The sequence below is a fragment of the Miniopterus schreibersii genome (assembly GCF_964146895.1).
Source record: "Miniopterus schreibersii genome assembly, chromosome: 16".
Lineage (NCBI taxonomy): Eukaryota > Metazoa > Chordata > Mammalia > Chiroptera > Miniopteridae > Miniopterus > Miniopterus schreibersii.
Genome location: NC_138116.1, coordinates 13,092,548 through 13,106,326, shown reverse-complemented (window position 1 = coordinate 13,106,326; position 13,779 = coordinate 13,092,548). Strand labels below are relative to the sequence as shown.

Here is a 13,779-nt window from a genome sequence, read left to right as displayed (position 1 = left end):
GTTTGGGTTTGCAGGAATAGGACGAAGAGGGAAGGAACAGGAGGAGGGGGAGGGTAGGGGTGGGGGAAGAGGGGGAGGAGGGGGGAGGAAGCAGCTTGAAGATGTGAACCTGAAAGATGGATTTGTCCTTTTCTTCATTTTGGCATCTCACATTTTTCTTTAAAAAAGAAAACAAAACTCAGTAACCATAGGAGAATCTGTAGGCTTTCACATCATTACATTTCTTTTGAAATACCAGCTGTTTCCACCTTGTTTTAGAGATTTGGAAATCAAGAAATTAATTGACGTGATTGAGCTGCGTGCCCACGAGCAGTGACCTAAAGAGCAGGGACGAAAGCGCAAAGTGTGCTCCTATATGATCTGATATTAATGAACACCAGACATGGGGCTCCCTCTCTCCTTCTTTGGCAGTGGTCAGGTCCCCCCACCCCACATCAGCATTACTGGTGGTAGCTGGTAAAAGCCATTTTAGTTGTTTGGATTACTCTTTCTGTAGGTCTTACTGTCTGTTACAGGTATCTCCTGGACATGGCAGCACTTGAATCCTAGTTTGTATTCTGAACTGGTTTCACTTTCTTTGCTTACCTTGGCTTCCTGATTGATGGTTCTGTGCCCGGCATTCCAATCTCTGCTTTCTAGATGTAGAAGTGTTGATGGTGTGCTTTGCTGAGCTAGATGATGATTTCTGGGGGCTCTTGAACCTAGAGTGAGGGATCAAGAGAATCCCAGCTTCCGTGAATCAGTGTTACGGAATGCAGGCTGCTCCAAGGAAGCCTCCATCCCTTCCAGGTGTTAACATAACTTGCCTCAAGGACTCATGAGCATATTTCTTCTAACCTTTCACCCTATCGGAATAGCAAAATATCAAGTAAACCGCTAAAGTTCTGTCAACTTTTCTCCATTTTGAGGAATATTATGCCACAGTTGAAAACAAAGTCCGGAAGACTATCAGTAAGTTTATTGTTTTGAAAACACTTCTTATTTATTAAATTTAATTTTTTAGGAAAAAGCTAAGAACATTTTTTATACTTATTTAGAGATATTTAGGATACTCTTTAACCAAATAAGCAATTTGGTAGCAGTAAAAAGTATCAGCATCTTCATAGCTGTCTAGATAGCCATTACTTGAGTAGTTGTCCCTTCACTACTTATATCTTATTTCTGGTATGGTCCACATGAACATGATATAAACCATGCTTCCTTGTGAGTAATGCCATGCCTATGAGCCTCTGGTTTGGTTTAGACAGGGATCATTTAAAATGCTGATCAGCGCCTTTTCTTCCTCCTCATAACATGACTGCAAATAATTTGTCCAATGTGTGGTAAAGAAGAATGTTCTTCTCAGTGAACCCAGTTTACTGAATAAGTGTGATATTGATTTCTTGTTAAACCTGTCCCATGACATCCTTGGAATGTCAAAAAGTCCAGCTGTGACTGGAAGAAGCTACAAGTCCATTGCTGGTATTGGGGTTAGTGCCTCACCCAGCTAAACATAGTTAATGTCTTGAGCTCGTTACACATTAGGTCACATTCTTTTTATTTTGAATTGCCTTCACATCTTAGGATGCTAAGATCAAGTTGGACTACCTTCTGCTCTTCTGGTAGTCAGCTGCATGGCTCTGGCTAGGGTTTTGACACTTAAGCATGTTTCTTATAATTCCCCATCGTTAGCCACCATCAGGGTTAAGAATGAAAACAAGCAATAACTGTGTGGTACAAATCTTAACCATTACTGAATAATAATTTACACTTGGGCCTGAAGATTTATGAAAGTGACCTGTAATCCCAAAATCAGCGAGTAGGTTTATTAAATGAGCTGCTTTACAATAAACATCTGACATAGTCACCATTTAATGTCACATTGCTACAAAATGTTCACAGGATTAGATGGTGATATTGGGCTGTCCAGTTGTCCAAAGAAAGCCTGTCTCTTAGGCTAGAGGACCCTAAACTTCCTTTTGGATGTTTGTATCTTCAGATGGGTGGTTCCGATGAACAGAAGGGTCTTTCTTCCCTGATGGGTTTTTTGTTTGTTTGTTTTTTTAAGTACCTGAATACTGTGTCTAGGTCAAGGATGAGACTGGGTTGGAAAGATTACTCTATTGCCAATCTTTGTCTTAAGTGCTAATGATGACAATGGAGAAAATAATATTTGAATGGAAAATTGCCAAGTCAGGATAAACTAATGGAAATAGTAGTTGTTCATACTGTGTTTGATATTTCATATCCCAGAAAGGTTTGGTTTCTGAACTTTATCACAAGGAGCTCAGGAAGATTGTCATCTGGTGATCCTGAACAAATACTTACCTATTATATTTTCTAATCTCCATAAGTACAGTTACAGATACAGTTTCCTACAGATAGTTTTTTTTCTCCCTACCCCCTTTCTCACTCCCTTTGTCTCACAGTGGAAAGATGAAATAAAAAAGTGGTTTTATGTGTGTGTTTTTTTGTTTTTTTTTTAATATATCTTTATTGATTTCAGAGAGAGGAAAGGAGAGGGAGAGAGAGAGAGACAGAAACATCAATGATGAGAGAGTCATTGATCGAGCCCACAACCCGGGCATGTGCCCTGACCGGGAATACGAACACCGATCGCCTGGATCCTAGGTCGACTCTCAACCGCTGAGCCACGCCCAGCTGGGCATTATGTGTGTTGTTTTTTTAACTTAGAACAGGATCTGTAGTTAAGCAAGATGGCAACTTTATTTTCACTTATTTATTTTAGTTTAATCTCAAAAGATAAACCTGGATTTCCCTTCAAGGAAGTAGGTTGGGTAGGTGGCTAGTGTTCTCATTTTATCATATTGGCTTTTGTTGTTAATGTTGAGACTTTAGTCTGGCTGTTTGTAGAGTAGCATTACCCAAGACATATCTTAGGTTTTTAAATATTTCACTGGGTCATTCTGATGATTGAAGTGAGTACCTCAGAAAAGAATGTTTTCTCTATTAGTAACAATAGGTAAAGAAGGATTTCTTTAAGAAAAAGTTACCTTGATTTCCCTACCCATGTTATCTATCTGTTCTTTCCTTCTGTCTTTTTATGGTCTTTTCTTAGTAATTTTATATACAGGGTGGGGCAAAAGTAGATTTACAGTTGTGAGTATGGGAAAGTTTATTGTATTATTATTTATTAATTATTGTATTATTTTTCATACGAACAACTGTAAACCTCCTTCTGCCCCCCTCTGTTCCCTTGAAATTCTATTTTGTTTGCTGGTTCTCAATAAAAGATGAGGCTTGGTTGCATTTTCTCCCTCCTTTTTAAGTTTGTGCCTTAGGATAGGTGGAATAGGTCCTCTAGTCTGTGACTGCATGCTCAGCTGAACCCTGGATTTATAGTCACTTTCATAGCAGCTTTCCTTCTTCCCACTCAGATGAGTGAATTTCTGTGTTAAATAGGTGAAAACACTACCCACTTGTACTTTCTTAACTATTAATCATATCATGTGTTTTACGACTGTACAGTTGCAGCAGACCTCTGGTTGGTGGGTTGAGGAACCAGAAAGCATTTCCTGCTTTGAAATGTTTGAGAAGCCTCCTTTCCAGCATAGTGATGTTGAGCACTTCAAACCTATTTTTACCCTGGCCAGTCTGGCTCAGTGATTAGAGAGTCGGCCTGCAGACTGAAGGGTCCCAGATTCGATTCCAGCCAAGGGCTCGTGCCTCGGTTTCAGGCTCGATCCCGGCCCAGGTCAGGGCGAGTGCGGGAGGCAACCAATTGATGTGTGTTTGTCTCTCTCCCCCTCTCCCTCCCTCCCCCTTCCTCTCTCTGAAAAGCAAAGGAAAAAATATCCTCGGGTGAGGATTAAAAAACAAATACAAAACAAAACAAAAAAACCTATTTACCCTGTGACATGGAAAGTAGTAGAGATTGTAGAAACAGTGTTTTGGGAAATGCATATCTGCTCCAAAAGCCAGAAGTCCCAAGCTTTTATTTCTGCAGCTCTGGTCATGGATTATAAAGACTCTCCCTGAGAAGAGTCAAAGTATGAAATGGAGATTCTTGAAGAAAATGGCTAGTAATCAAGGTAGGGAGGAGATTAAAAAGCAGCGACAGGAAGCCTTTTGGGATCTGGTCGTCTTTCATATCCTATTGATAGTAAGGGGAAAATAAAAACTCACTAAATATAAAGGCAATTATTTCAAACTCCCAAGTAGAGGGAGCTATACCTAAATGTGTATATTTTATGTGGTGTGGTATTAAGAACTACTACAAATAGCTCTGTAAATTTCAAAAAGGACAGACCTTTATGAAAACTGCATGTGCCATTTTTCAGCTTAGATGAAAATTACAGGGATGAATTTAGGGAATAAACTGACATTCCACTGGAGAAGAAATACTTTTCTCAAAATATGATAGAGGTTTTTCTTAACAATTTTTAATTTTTAGAAGAGGAACGACCCAGTGCTGAGTAAACCATGGATTGTATTGTAGGATCTGCGTTTTTTCTTCTAATCCATCTAAGGATTCACCATGTTTAGATACTGTGGAATGTTTCTTGGTACAGCAAGAGGATAAATGATTTGGGGTATAGAATTGTCAGAATATGAGATGGTGTTTTTATTTAGTGTGTGTTTATAAGTGAATAATTTGTTCTTGTGTTTCTGTTTGGCACCCCTGGGATGCTGAACATTTGGTTTGTGGAATGAAAACCACCAAGAGTGGTTCCTTTTGCTTTACATTTTGCCATTTTTTCCCCTCTAAAGTGGGAGAGGGAACAGGAAGCCTTTAGTCCCTATATTATTTAAAACCTCTTAAAACATCATCTGTTATTTCTTACTCAGAATCCCTTGACCCATTTTAATGGTCTCTGATGATTTCTTCTGCATGTTAAAAGTACAGTGTTGGTTTATAAAATACATTCAGAATGTTGAATCTGAATGAGTGACGGATTTAGGCTTCTTCCCCTAGCAGCAACTTCCTCTGGGATCATCTTTACCACGTTGTTTGGGATAAAACACAAAACAAATACCAGCAAGTTTGCATTTTTTTATTAGTCCAGCTATGTTTACTTTGTTTTTATTCCCTTTCCCCCATTTCAAAGTCCTATCCACCCCAGTTTCTTCTCATGTGGATGTGTATGCTCTTTTCCACATAAACAATTAGGATCAGTTGTGTGGCCGGGACCCTACGCTCACTGATGAGCTGCTGAATATCCTCACAGAGCTAACTCAACTCAGTAAGACCACCAATGCTAAAGTGGCACTCCGAGCACGCCAGGTAAGGACGCTTGTTGATTTCTTGAAGGAGGAATGATTTTTATATGTTGGGCAATGAGCTTTACTCCAACGCCTTATGTCCCATTGCCCTCAGAACAAATGTTTTTATGTGGGATATGTTTTGTATAAAGAGAAAGGAGAAGATTAACATTGAGTCTCCTTAAAATAGGAGTCCTTTCCCCATATAAAGTCCTGTTATCATTCCCCACCTTCCTGCTAGCCCTGTTATGGTAAATCAGGGTCATGTGGAGGAAGGCAATAGGCTCAACATTCCTTACTTCCCAAAGGGAGCTTAGAAGCAGGTGAAAACTTTTAAGTGTATGGGGGAAAAATCAAGTGTGGAAAGCAGAAAGATAATGAAATGAATCTCGGATGCTAGCAATCAGAACAACCCCAGAGAAGTCCAGTTAGTTTCACCCTGTAGTCTTCATTTCCATTCCAAAAGGTTTCAGCAGGGAAGCCCAGAGTTGGCGCTCCCTTTGTGTTTCAGTCCATGGGCACTGACAGGGAAGCAGCATTTGAAGCTGTTCAGTGACCTTCTGCTTTCTCTACAATTGTATCCATGTCACTGAACTACTCAAAGTTATTGAACCTCTCAGTGACCTGCTGAGAGTATTCAGGTCCTACCGTGTTTGTTTGTGACACTACTTTCACTCTCCCTGCTCCTCACATGCATTGGTGTTACATCCCAAAGCCTCTTTCTTGATACTGAGGACCTGGGGCTGTCCGAGCAGTTTTTCCTAGTCTTTCTTTCTACTTCAGAGTTGCAAAAGGCTAGCTCTGCTGCATCTGCCTTTCCCACAGCTGCTCCCTGCCAGACCTGATTCCCAATTAACAGCTAGTCAAGCAGTCCAGAGGACTAGAAGCTTTGCAATGGTAAAATCACATGCACTGATGGAACTTGATTGAAGCTGTTTTCTCTCCCTTCCCCCTACCCCCATGGGAAATTGCCCACAACGCAAATCATGGTGAGAGTCAACTGAGATGCAGTATTGGTGGCACTGGCTTTATATTACAGGACCTAGAAGTTGTTTCACTTGGTCTCTGTTTTATCTTTGATGCCTGCACTTAGAGATTTATATTTATTGCTTTTGTATCAGAGCGGCCTAATAGGAGCCTAGAATAATCACTCCCACAGGAACTTATGCCTCTTATTTTGCTCTCACTCTAGGTTCTTATTGCCTCCCATTTGCCATCATATGAGCTTCGCCATAACCAAGTAGAGTCTATCTTCCTATCTGCTATTGACATGTACGGACATCAGTTTTGCATTGAAAACCTGCAGGTATACTTATAGCCCTTTTCTACCAAGAGTGCCTCTCTGTACTCTTGTTCCCTTTATTTCTTAGCATAGTTTAATTGAGTAATCAATCAATCAATTTTGATTTTTTGTGTAATGAAATTTTATACCTTGACTTTCTAAAATGATTTATACTTATGAATATGTTTTCATTAAAAATGCAGTTAGAATTGTGGTTTAGCTTAAAAATCAAATAGGCCTGCCTTGATAGAAGTGTCCTATTGAAGTCTACTACTTCTTGTGCTTTCATTTTATTTTAATGCTTACTGTTAATTAAGCTTTATATAGAGCAAATTTTGTAAGAGTACTGACTAATTTTATTAATTGGAAGGACCTTGACTATTATTTTTTAAACAACATCATTTTCTCAGAAATGACTTTCTATATGTCTACCTGAACATAAGGACTATTATTTTTTAAACAACATCATTTTCTCAGAAATGACTTTCTGTATGTCTACCTGAACATATATCTAGCCAAGGGAATCTTAACGCTTTCTCTCAGATTTCTTTCTGGGGAATCTAGAGAGGGAAGAAGGATGTTTTTGTTTATTTGGTTCATAGTTGAAGTAAAGGGCTTCAGTTGGGGTTCAGTTCTATGGTTTACCATAGTGGAGTATTGAGACAATATTTAAGAAGTTGAGTACAGATATATGTCAGAAAGGTAATAATAGTCATAAATACTATAATGCATATAATTAATACATTCTATGAATTATTAACTCCGAATGCTCACAACAGCCTGTAAGTATAGGTATTATTATTTTCCCCATTTTGTAGCTTAAGGAAGCTGAGCACAAAGGAGGTAAGTTTGTACATGACATTCATAGACAAAATTCTTAAGTTTCACTAAAATACTTCAAATCCTAAATACTATCCATTGGAATTGTTCTCTTTTGACTGTAATGGTTTAAGTTTGTCTTTGTACCTTCCAGAAACTCATCTTGTCTGAAACATCTATTTTTGATGTCCTGCCAAACTTCTTCTACCACAGCAACCAGGTGGTGAGAATGGCAGCTCTGGAGGTAAGTTTTCTTAGTAACATGATAGGACATGACATTTTTCTTGGTTTCTAGTTGATTTCTTCTTTCTATTTGGCTATTGTGTCAGTTCTTTTTCTTTGGCCTTAAAGTTCTTAAGAGTAGAGTCGTCTTTTCTTATGAAACTAATGCTGAACTGTGATCTAGCTTTACCCAAGCGTTTCTGCTGAACTAGTCACCAGCATCTAGGGTCCAATCACAGGAAAATTGCTGCTAGCATTTTTTAGTAGTCTACTTCCTAGGTATATTTGGTTCTCCCATTTCATAATGAGTTAGGATTCCCTACAACACAATAAGTGAAAAAAAAATATGGCTGTTCAGAACATGTAACATTTTGTGATTTGGGCCAAATAAAATGGATTTTAATTATATTCTGAATTGTCAAGCAGCTCTTGTGAGATATTTCATCATGAGGAAAAAAAGTAATAACATTAATGAATTATGTTTTAGGTGCTTTATTTTTCTCATTTAATCCTACAATTGTTTCATGAAGTAAGAAGAAAGTGAGACTCTGAGATGTTAAGTGACTTGTCTAAATTCACACAGACAATAAGTGGAAGAGTTTGCGTTTGAATCTGGTTCACAGACTTTTCTGTTTCCACTTCAGCTCACTACCTCATTAAGCACAAAACTGCAGGTCCTGAATACTGCTGTAAAACTGCCAAGTGGATGTTTTTTGAAGATGAGGAAAAGGGGCATTTTAGATGATCTTATGTAATATGACATCCCTACAATCTGTTGCAAGCTCTTTTGAGTTACCCTGTGTGTATTCTGTAGGTAGAATATAATGTATCCCACTCAGTAGATACCAAATTTTAAAAATTTCTAAGTGTTTAACAGTACTTTCACACCATTTAATGAGAAGTCTCCTTATGTACCTCACATGCCGTTAGAATTCCATGTAGCATTTTATGTGCATGGTAAATTGTATGAAGTGTGCAAGGTTGGACTGCTGTTTTTTGCTGAGATGTAGCCTGTTGCTGTTTCTCTTAACTATTGAGTCAAGTAGTGTGTTTGAGATATTATATATCAAATTATGCCTTACTGCTTTTGCCTAAAATTGATTTCAGGCAATGGGAAAGCTAAACAACAAAATAAAGGTACAAGATAGTAAAAAGGTTGGACAGTACTGCAGTTCTTTCAGTCTTCTATCTTCACTCCTCAAGTGGTCCAGAGTCAGTCCCTTTCATTTTCTCATGCTTGCTTTTATCTCCTGTTGAAATGATCACATGTAATGAGTTATTAGTCATGGTTCTATGTGCTCTCTTTTACTAAAAAGCAAACCTCCTGAGTTTAGTTTAATGTGAAAGGTTTATGGCACACCTAGAGGTATCCAGCAGAGTCAGCCTAGTTTTGTTTCCATTTATAGCCATGGGTATAGTTTTAAGATTCCAACTTTATTAGTGAAAACAGGGTATTTTTATACAGAGCCTTGAGACTTCTGTCACCACCTTCTGCCTCAGATAGATACCTCTTTTCAAGACTGTCTCTTTTCTGGGCTAACCATCTCTTAGCTTCTGTTTTTAAAGTGTATTTACTGAGGATTACTTTTTAACCAGGTGTATGTTCGAAGGGCTTATATTGCCTATGAACTTAACAGCGTACAACACCGCCAGCTTAAGGACAACACCTGTGTGGTGGAATTCCAGTTCATGCTGCCCACATCTCATCCAAACAGGTGAGTCTGAGCTGGTGTGTGCACCTGAGCCAGCCAGCACTCCATCAGGACAGTTAAGGGGATTAATGTGGATGACAACCCCATGTTTTTTAAAGCTAGAAATGTACAGCAGAAAATGAACGAATTTAAACCATGAGAGCCTCTTCTGCCCACTTTTTTTTTTTTTTACCTTTGACCTGAAGAGATAAAGTATGGTCTAATTAAGATAAAAATTTAGGATTACTTCATTAATTTTTGCTTATATTATGTCACTGAGGAAACATAGTTCTTTCTTTTTTTAAAAAGTTAGCAAGAATTTACTAGCATTTTACTTGCTGGAACTTTGCCAGAAAATCACTTTTTTTTTTTTTTTTTTTTTAGCAGGTGGAACATAAAAATATCTTGGGTGGAATGCTTTTCTTTTCAATATGTTTGTTATGGGTTAAGGTTATACCTAATCCTATTTCATTATCTTCCTAAAAACAGAGACCTGAATTTAGCAGTTGACATGCAGTCAGTTTTTAAAAATCACACTCCAGAAGCAAACTTAAATTCAAGTAAATTACATAATTAAGCCATGCTAATTCCACTATTTTCCCCTTCCTAAGTCCTTAAAAAAATTAAATGTATATATGGAAATTTAATTCAGTATTGCTTTGGTTTTAAAATGAAAACACTTTATCTTGTAGTATACTCATTTATTTTTAAACTCTTCTGAGGCAGTGAAAACCTAGGAATTCCACCCACACATATGTTCATCCCCTTTTGTATTTTTATTCTTTTTAGTAATACCACAGGAAATATAAACACCACAGCCAATCTTAAGCTGCCCCCCTCATTTCTTCTTTATAGCCTTTGGTTCTTCACTTTATATTACAAAGTACTGTGTCTTTGGGGGCCCTTCGTTACAGACACCAGAAATAGCTTTGTTCTGAATTGCTGCTTCACCCAAAGCAGTAGAAACCCTTCCTAGAGACAAAGGAGTCTGTGCTGAGACTTTTGGCCACTGGATGCCACTGTTGATCCAGCAGAGGTCAGCAGATGAACAGAGAGAGGCATCTTCAGAAAAAGTACTTCTCTCCTTTGTCTCAGAAGATCCTTTCACTTCTCTACCTCAAAAATACCTTATGGCTGGCAGAGAAAAGCATATGTCCTTGATTTCGCAAGCACCTCTCAGTACATTTTTGCCTCCATGGGTTTCAGAATCTCATTTTCTGGAAACGAATGGTTGTCCTTCAGCGAGCAGCGAAGTACTCATGGCACACATGGGCTCAGCCCTCAGTCGTCTTTCTTTTCCTGCATTCCTTGAATAATTGTAGAGAACTACAAGCTACACTTAATGCTCTTTGTAATTCTCAGGACATTCTCCTTCCTTCCTGCTTTCCACATCTCTTCCCTTTGGGCAGTGATTTGTAGTCAGGCCGCAGAGCTGCTTGTGATTTCCTTCTCTCCTCATCGCTCCCCTTGTCTTTCTGAATTGCTCTCCCTGCCCTACTTTTTTATTTGTGGATCTGTGTCCAGTTTGGTGAGGGATAGTTGACTGGAAAATGAGAGAAATGCTTCTTAACTGTTAAGAAATCTTATTTGCTTTTCTATCTCAAGGGTGTGAATCTTGATTATTTCTGATATGGTTTCAAAACTTGTGTACTTGTCCCTCCCAACATCTGAGGTATATGCACCTCCATGGATAAAGACCAGACTTGGACAGACTGTAATTCTGTGGACTCTCGAAAGTCTTCCTTGGGTGTGCGAATGTAAAATTATACACCGCTGGATTATTATCATCATTGTTGGTATAGAGTTGAAGGTAAAGATAAGGGCAAATAAAGGAGGAAAGATAAAATAATCTTATGACAACCAGAAAAAATGTAAAAATTACTTTAATGCTTTTTTTAGATCTAAAGTCCTTGTTAGTTTAGGAACATAAAGTGCGTTACCTGATTAAATCACAGAATGATATATTCAGTTTAGCGTCTAATTTATTTAGTTATCACACCTTGAACTTTAGAAGGTTTTGATTTCTCTTACAAATGTCTTTGTTACGATTTGGATTTGTGACCTTATTCTGACACCAGCTGGTGTGCTGCAGTTCAGTTGGGACGCTGCCCACCTCACATTAGAGCAGATGACACAAGTTCAGGACTCAGTTCTCCACAAAACTACTCCTACATCACATGGGGCCACGGGGGGTTCCCAGGCCACCACATTTTTTACCAACTGGCTACAAATTTGGGGGCTCCTCTGACCCTCAGGTTCAGCAACTCATTAGAACAACTTACTTGATAGAACTCAGGAATGCACTATATTTATAATCACAATTTTATCAGAAAGGATATAGATTGGGACCAGCCAAATGAAGAGACACATTGAGTAAGGTCTGGGTGGGTCCTGAACACAGAGCTTCTGTTCTTCCTCTGTGGAATCTCAGGATATGTCATCCTCCCATCATATCAATGTGTTCACCAACCAAGAAGTTCCATTGAGCTTCAGTGTCCAGAATTTTTATCAGGGTTTCATTACAACAGCATGATTGATTAAATCATAGGCCACATGATTACACTCAATCTCCAGCCCCTTTCCCCTCCGCAGAGGTCCAGCGGGCTCAAAGCCCCCAACCCTCTAATCACATGGTTGGTTCTTCCTAGTGAGCAACCGCTGTCCTGAGTTATTTCATCTCTCAGCATAAATTCAGGTGTGATCCAAGGTGCCCATGAATAATGAAGACACTTCTGTTACTTGAGAAATTCCAAGGATTTAACCTCTCTCTCAGGAACCAGGGACAAAGGCCAAATTCTTTATTATATAGTAGGCCTGCTTACCTTACAAAAGAACTCTAGAGTCTCTTAGTTTTAGCTACTTTTGAGCCAAGTTTCAACTTTTTTTCTAACTCCAGTACTATTATTATTTTCTATTCTTACTATTTTGAACAAGCAGTTAATTAGTAAGCACATTGTTTCTTATTCTACAGAAATAAGTTACAGGAGACTATCTGCCAGTGTCCATTCCACTCCCAGTCCTTTAAGGCGCCAAAGACACGATTATGTCCACTAACCTCTAAGTTAATAATTATCAGAATTATCTAGGAAATGTCATAAAAATGCACATATTGGGGCCCTGACTCCCAAGATTCTAATTTACTTTGAACCGGAGTCCAGAGGACCACTTTTTGAAAAAGCTTTGATAATTCTGATGAAAAACTACAATTGAGAATCACTACTGCTAGACCAGCACTGTCCAACAGAAACACAGTAATCCCCCTTATCCATGGAGGATATATTCCAGGACCCCCATGGATGCCTGAAGCCATGGGTAGTACCAAACCATATATTATATACATTATATACACACATACAATCATATGTGTGTGTGTGTGTGTGTGTGTGTGTGTGTACTGCTTTTTCCTATACAGACATATCTATGATAAAGTTTAATTTATCAACTAGGCACAATAAGAGGTTAACAGCAATAGCTAATAATAAAATAGAACAATTATAGCAACATACTGTAATAAAAGTTATGTGAATGTAGTCTTTCTCTCAAAATATCTTACTAGAAGGGTGCTGTACTCACCCTTCTTGTGATGATGAGACAATGACTGTGATGAGGTAACGTGAGGTACTCAGAATGGCGCACAATTTAAAACTTATGAATTGTTCATTTCTGGAATTTTTCATTTAATATTTTCAGAACTTGGTTGACCACAGGCACCTGAAACCACAGAAAGGGAAACTGCAGATAAGGGGGATTACTGTATAATACAAGCCACATATGTAATTTTTAATTTTCTATTGGCCACATTTAAAAGTGTAGTAAAAGATAAAATTACTTTTAATAACATTTTATTTAACCTGTTATATTCAAGACACTATTTCAATATGTAATAAAAAATTATTAATGAGATATCTTTCTTCATACTAAGTCTTTGAAATTTATGTATATTTTATGCTTAAAGCATGTCTGGATACAGGTAGCCATATTTCAAATCTTCCTAGCCACATGGATGGCTCAATACTAGACCAAAATTTAATTAGGACTATCATACTAAGTCCTCTTCGTTTTATGTTCATAAAGTAGTACCCCTTGGAGGAATTAAAAAACCAAAAACCTCTTATTTTTATGTTGCTTGTTCTTAGTAGTTACAGGAATTATCCACACCTGATATTATAGATATTCTGCTGTGACATTTAATGCATGTTTTAAAAAATATTCAATGAGAACAGAGAATAGGCACATGAACATACATATTTTACTTATCAATACAAAACAGAATTTTATGATATTTTTCCCAGTTGGGATTGACAAACAAAAATTCTTGGGAAAGAAAATAGACATATTCTTTAACCAAGTTTTGCGTTTCCTTCCCTGGCAATTGGTCTTCGCATTCTTAGCCAGGCATTCATTTGAAGAAAACTAAATATGTCCAGCAAGTCCTTAGAAGTGAATATCTTTCTAAGGTATGTTATCAAAGCAAGACTGCAGTCTCCTGTTGTGTATGGGGTCGCCTGGTAGAATTCCATTCCTGCAGTTTGTTTTTGACTAGTGGTTTAGACCTCACGGGTT

General features: G+C 38.1%; 1 protein-coding gene across 12 annotated transcripts in view; it reads left to right on the top strand.

Moving 5' to 3' along the window:
• Positions 1–13,779, top strand: part of ACACA (acetyl-CoA carboxylase alpha) — a 219,896-nt gene that overhangs the window by 93,777 nt on the left and 112,340 nt on the right. For all 12 annotated transcript variants that reach the window (XM_081161538.1, XM_081161546.1, XM_081161544.1 and 9 more), the window contains 4 exons: positions 5,111–5,224; positions 6,395–6,508; positions 7,458–7,547; positions 9,122–9,240. In XM_081161538.1, coding sequence (XP_081017664.1) covers positions 5,111–5,224; positions 6,395–6,508; positions 7,458–7,547; positions 9,122–9,240 — 437 coding nt within the window. The remainder of the gene's footprint in view (positions 1–5,110; positions 5,225–6,394; positions 6,509–7,457; positions 7,548–9,121; positions 9,241–13,779) is intronic.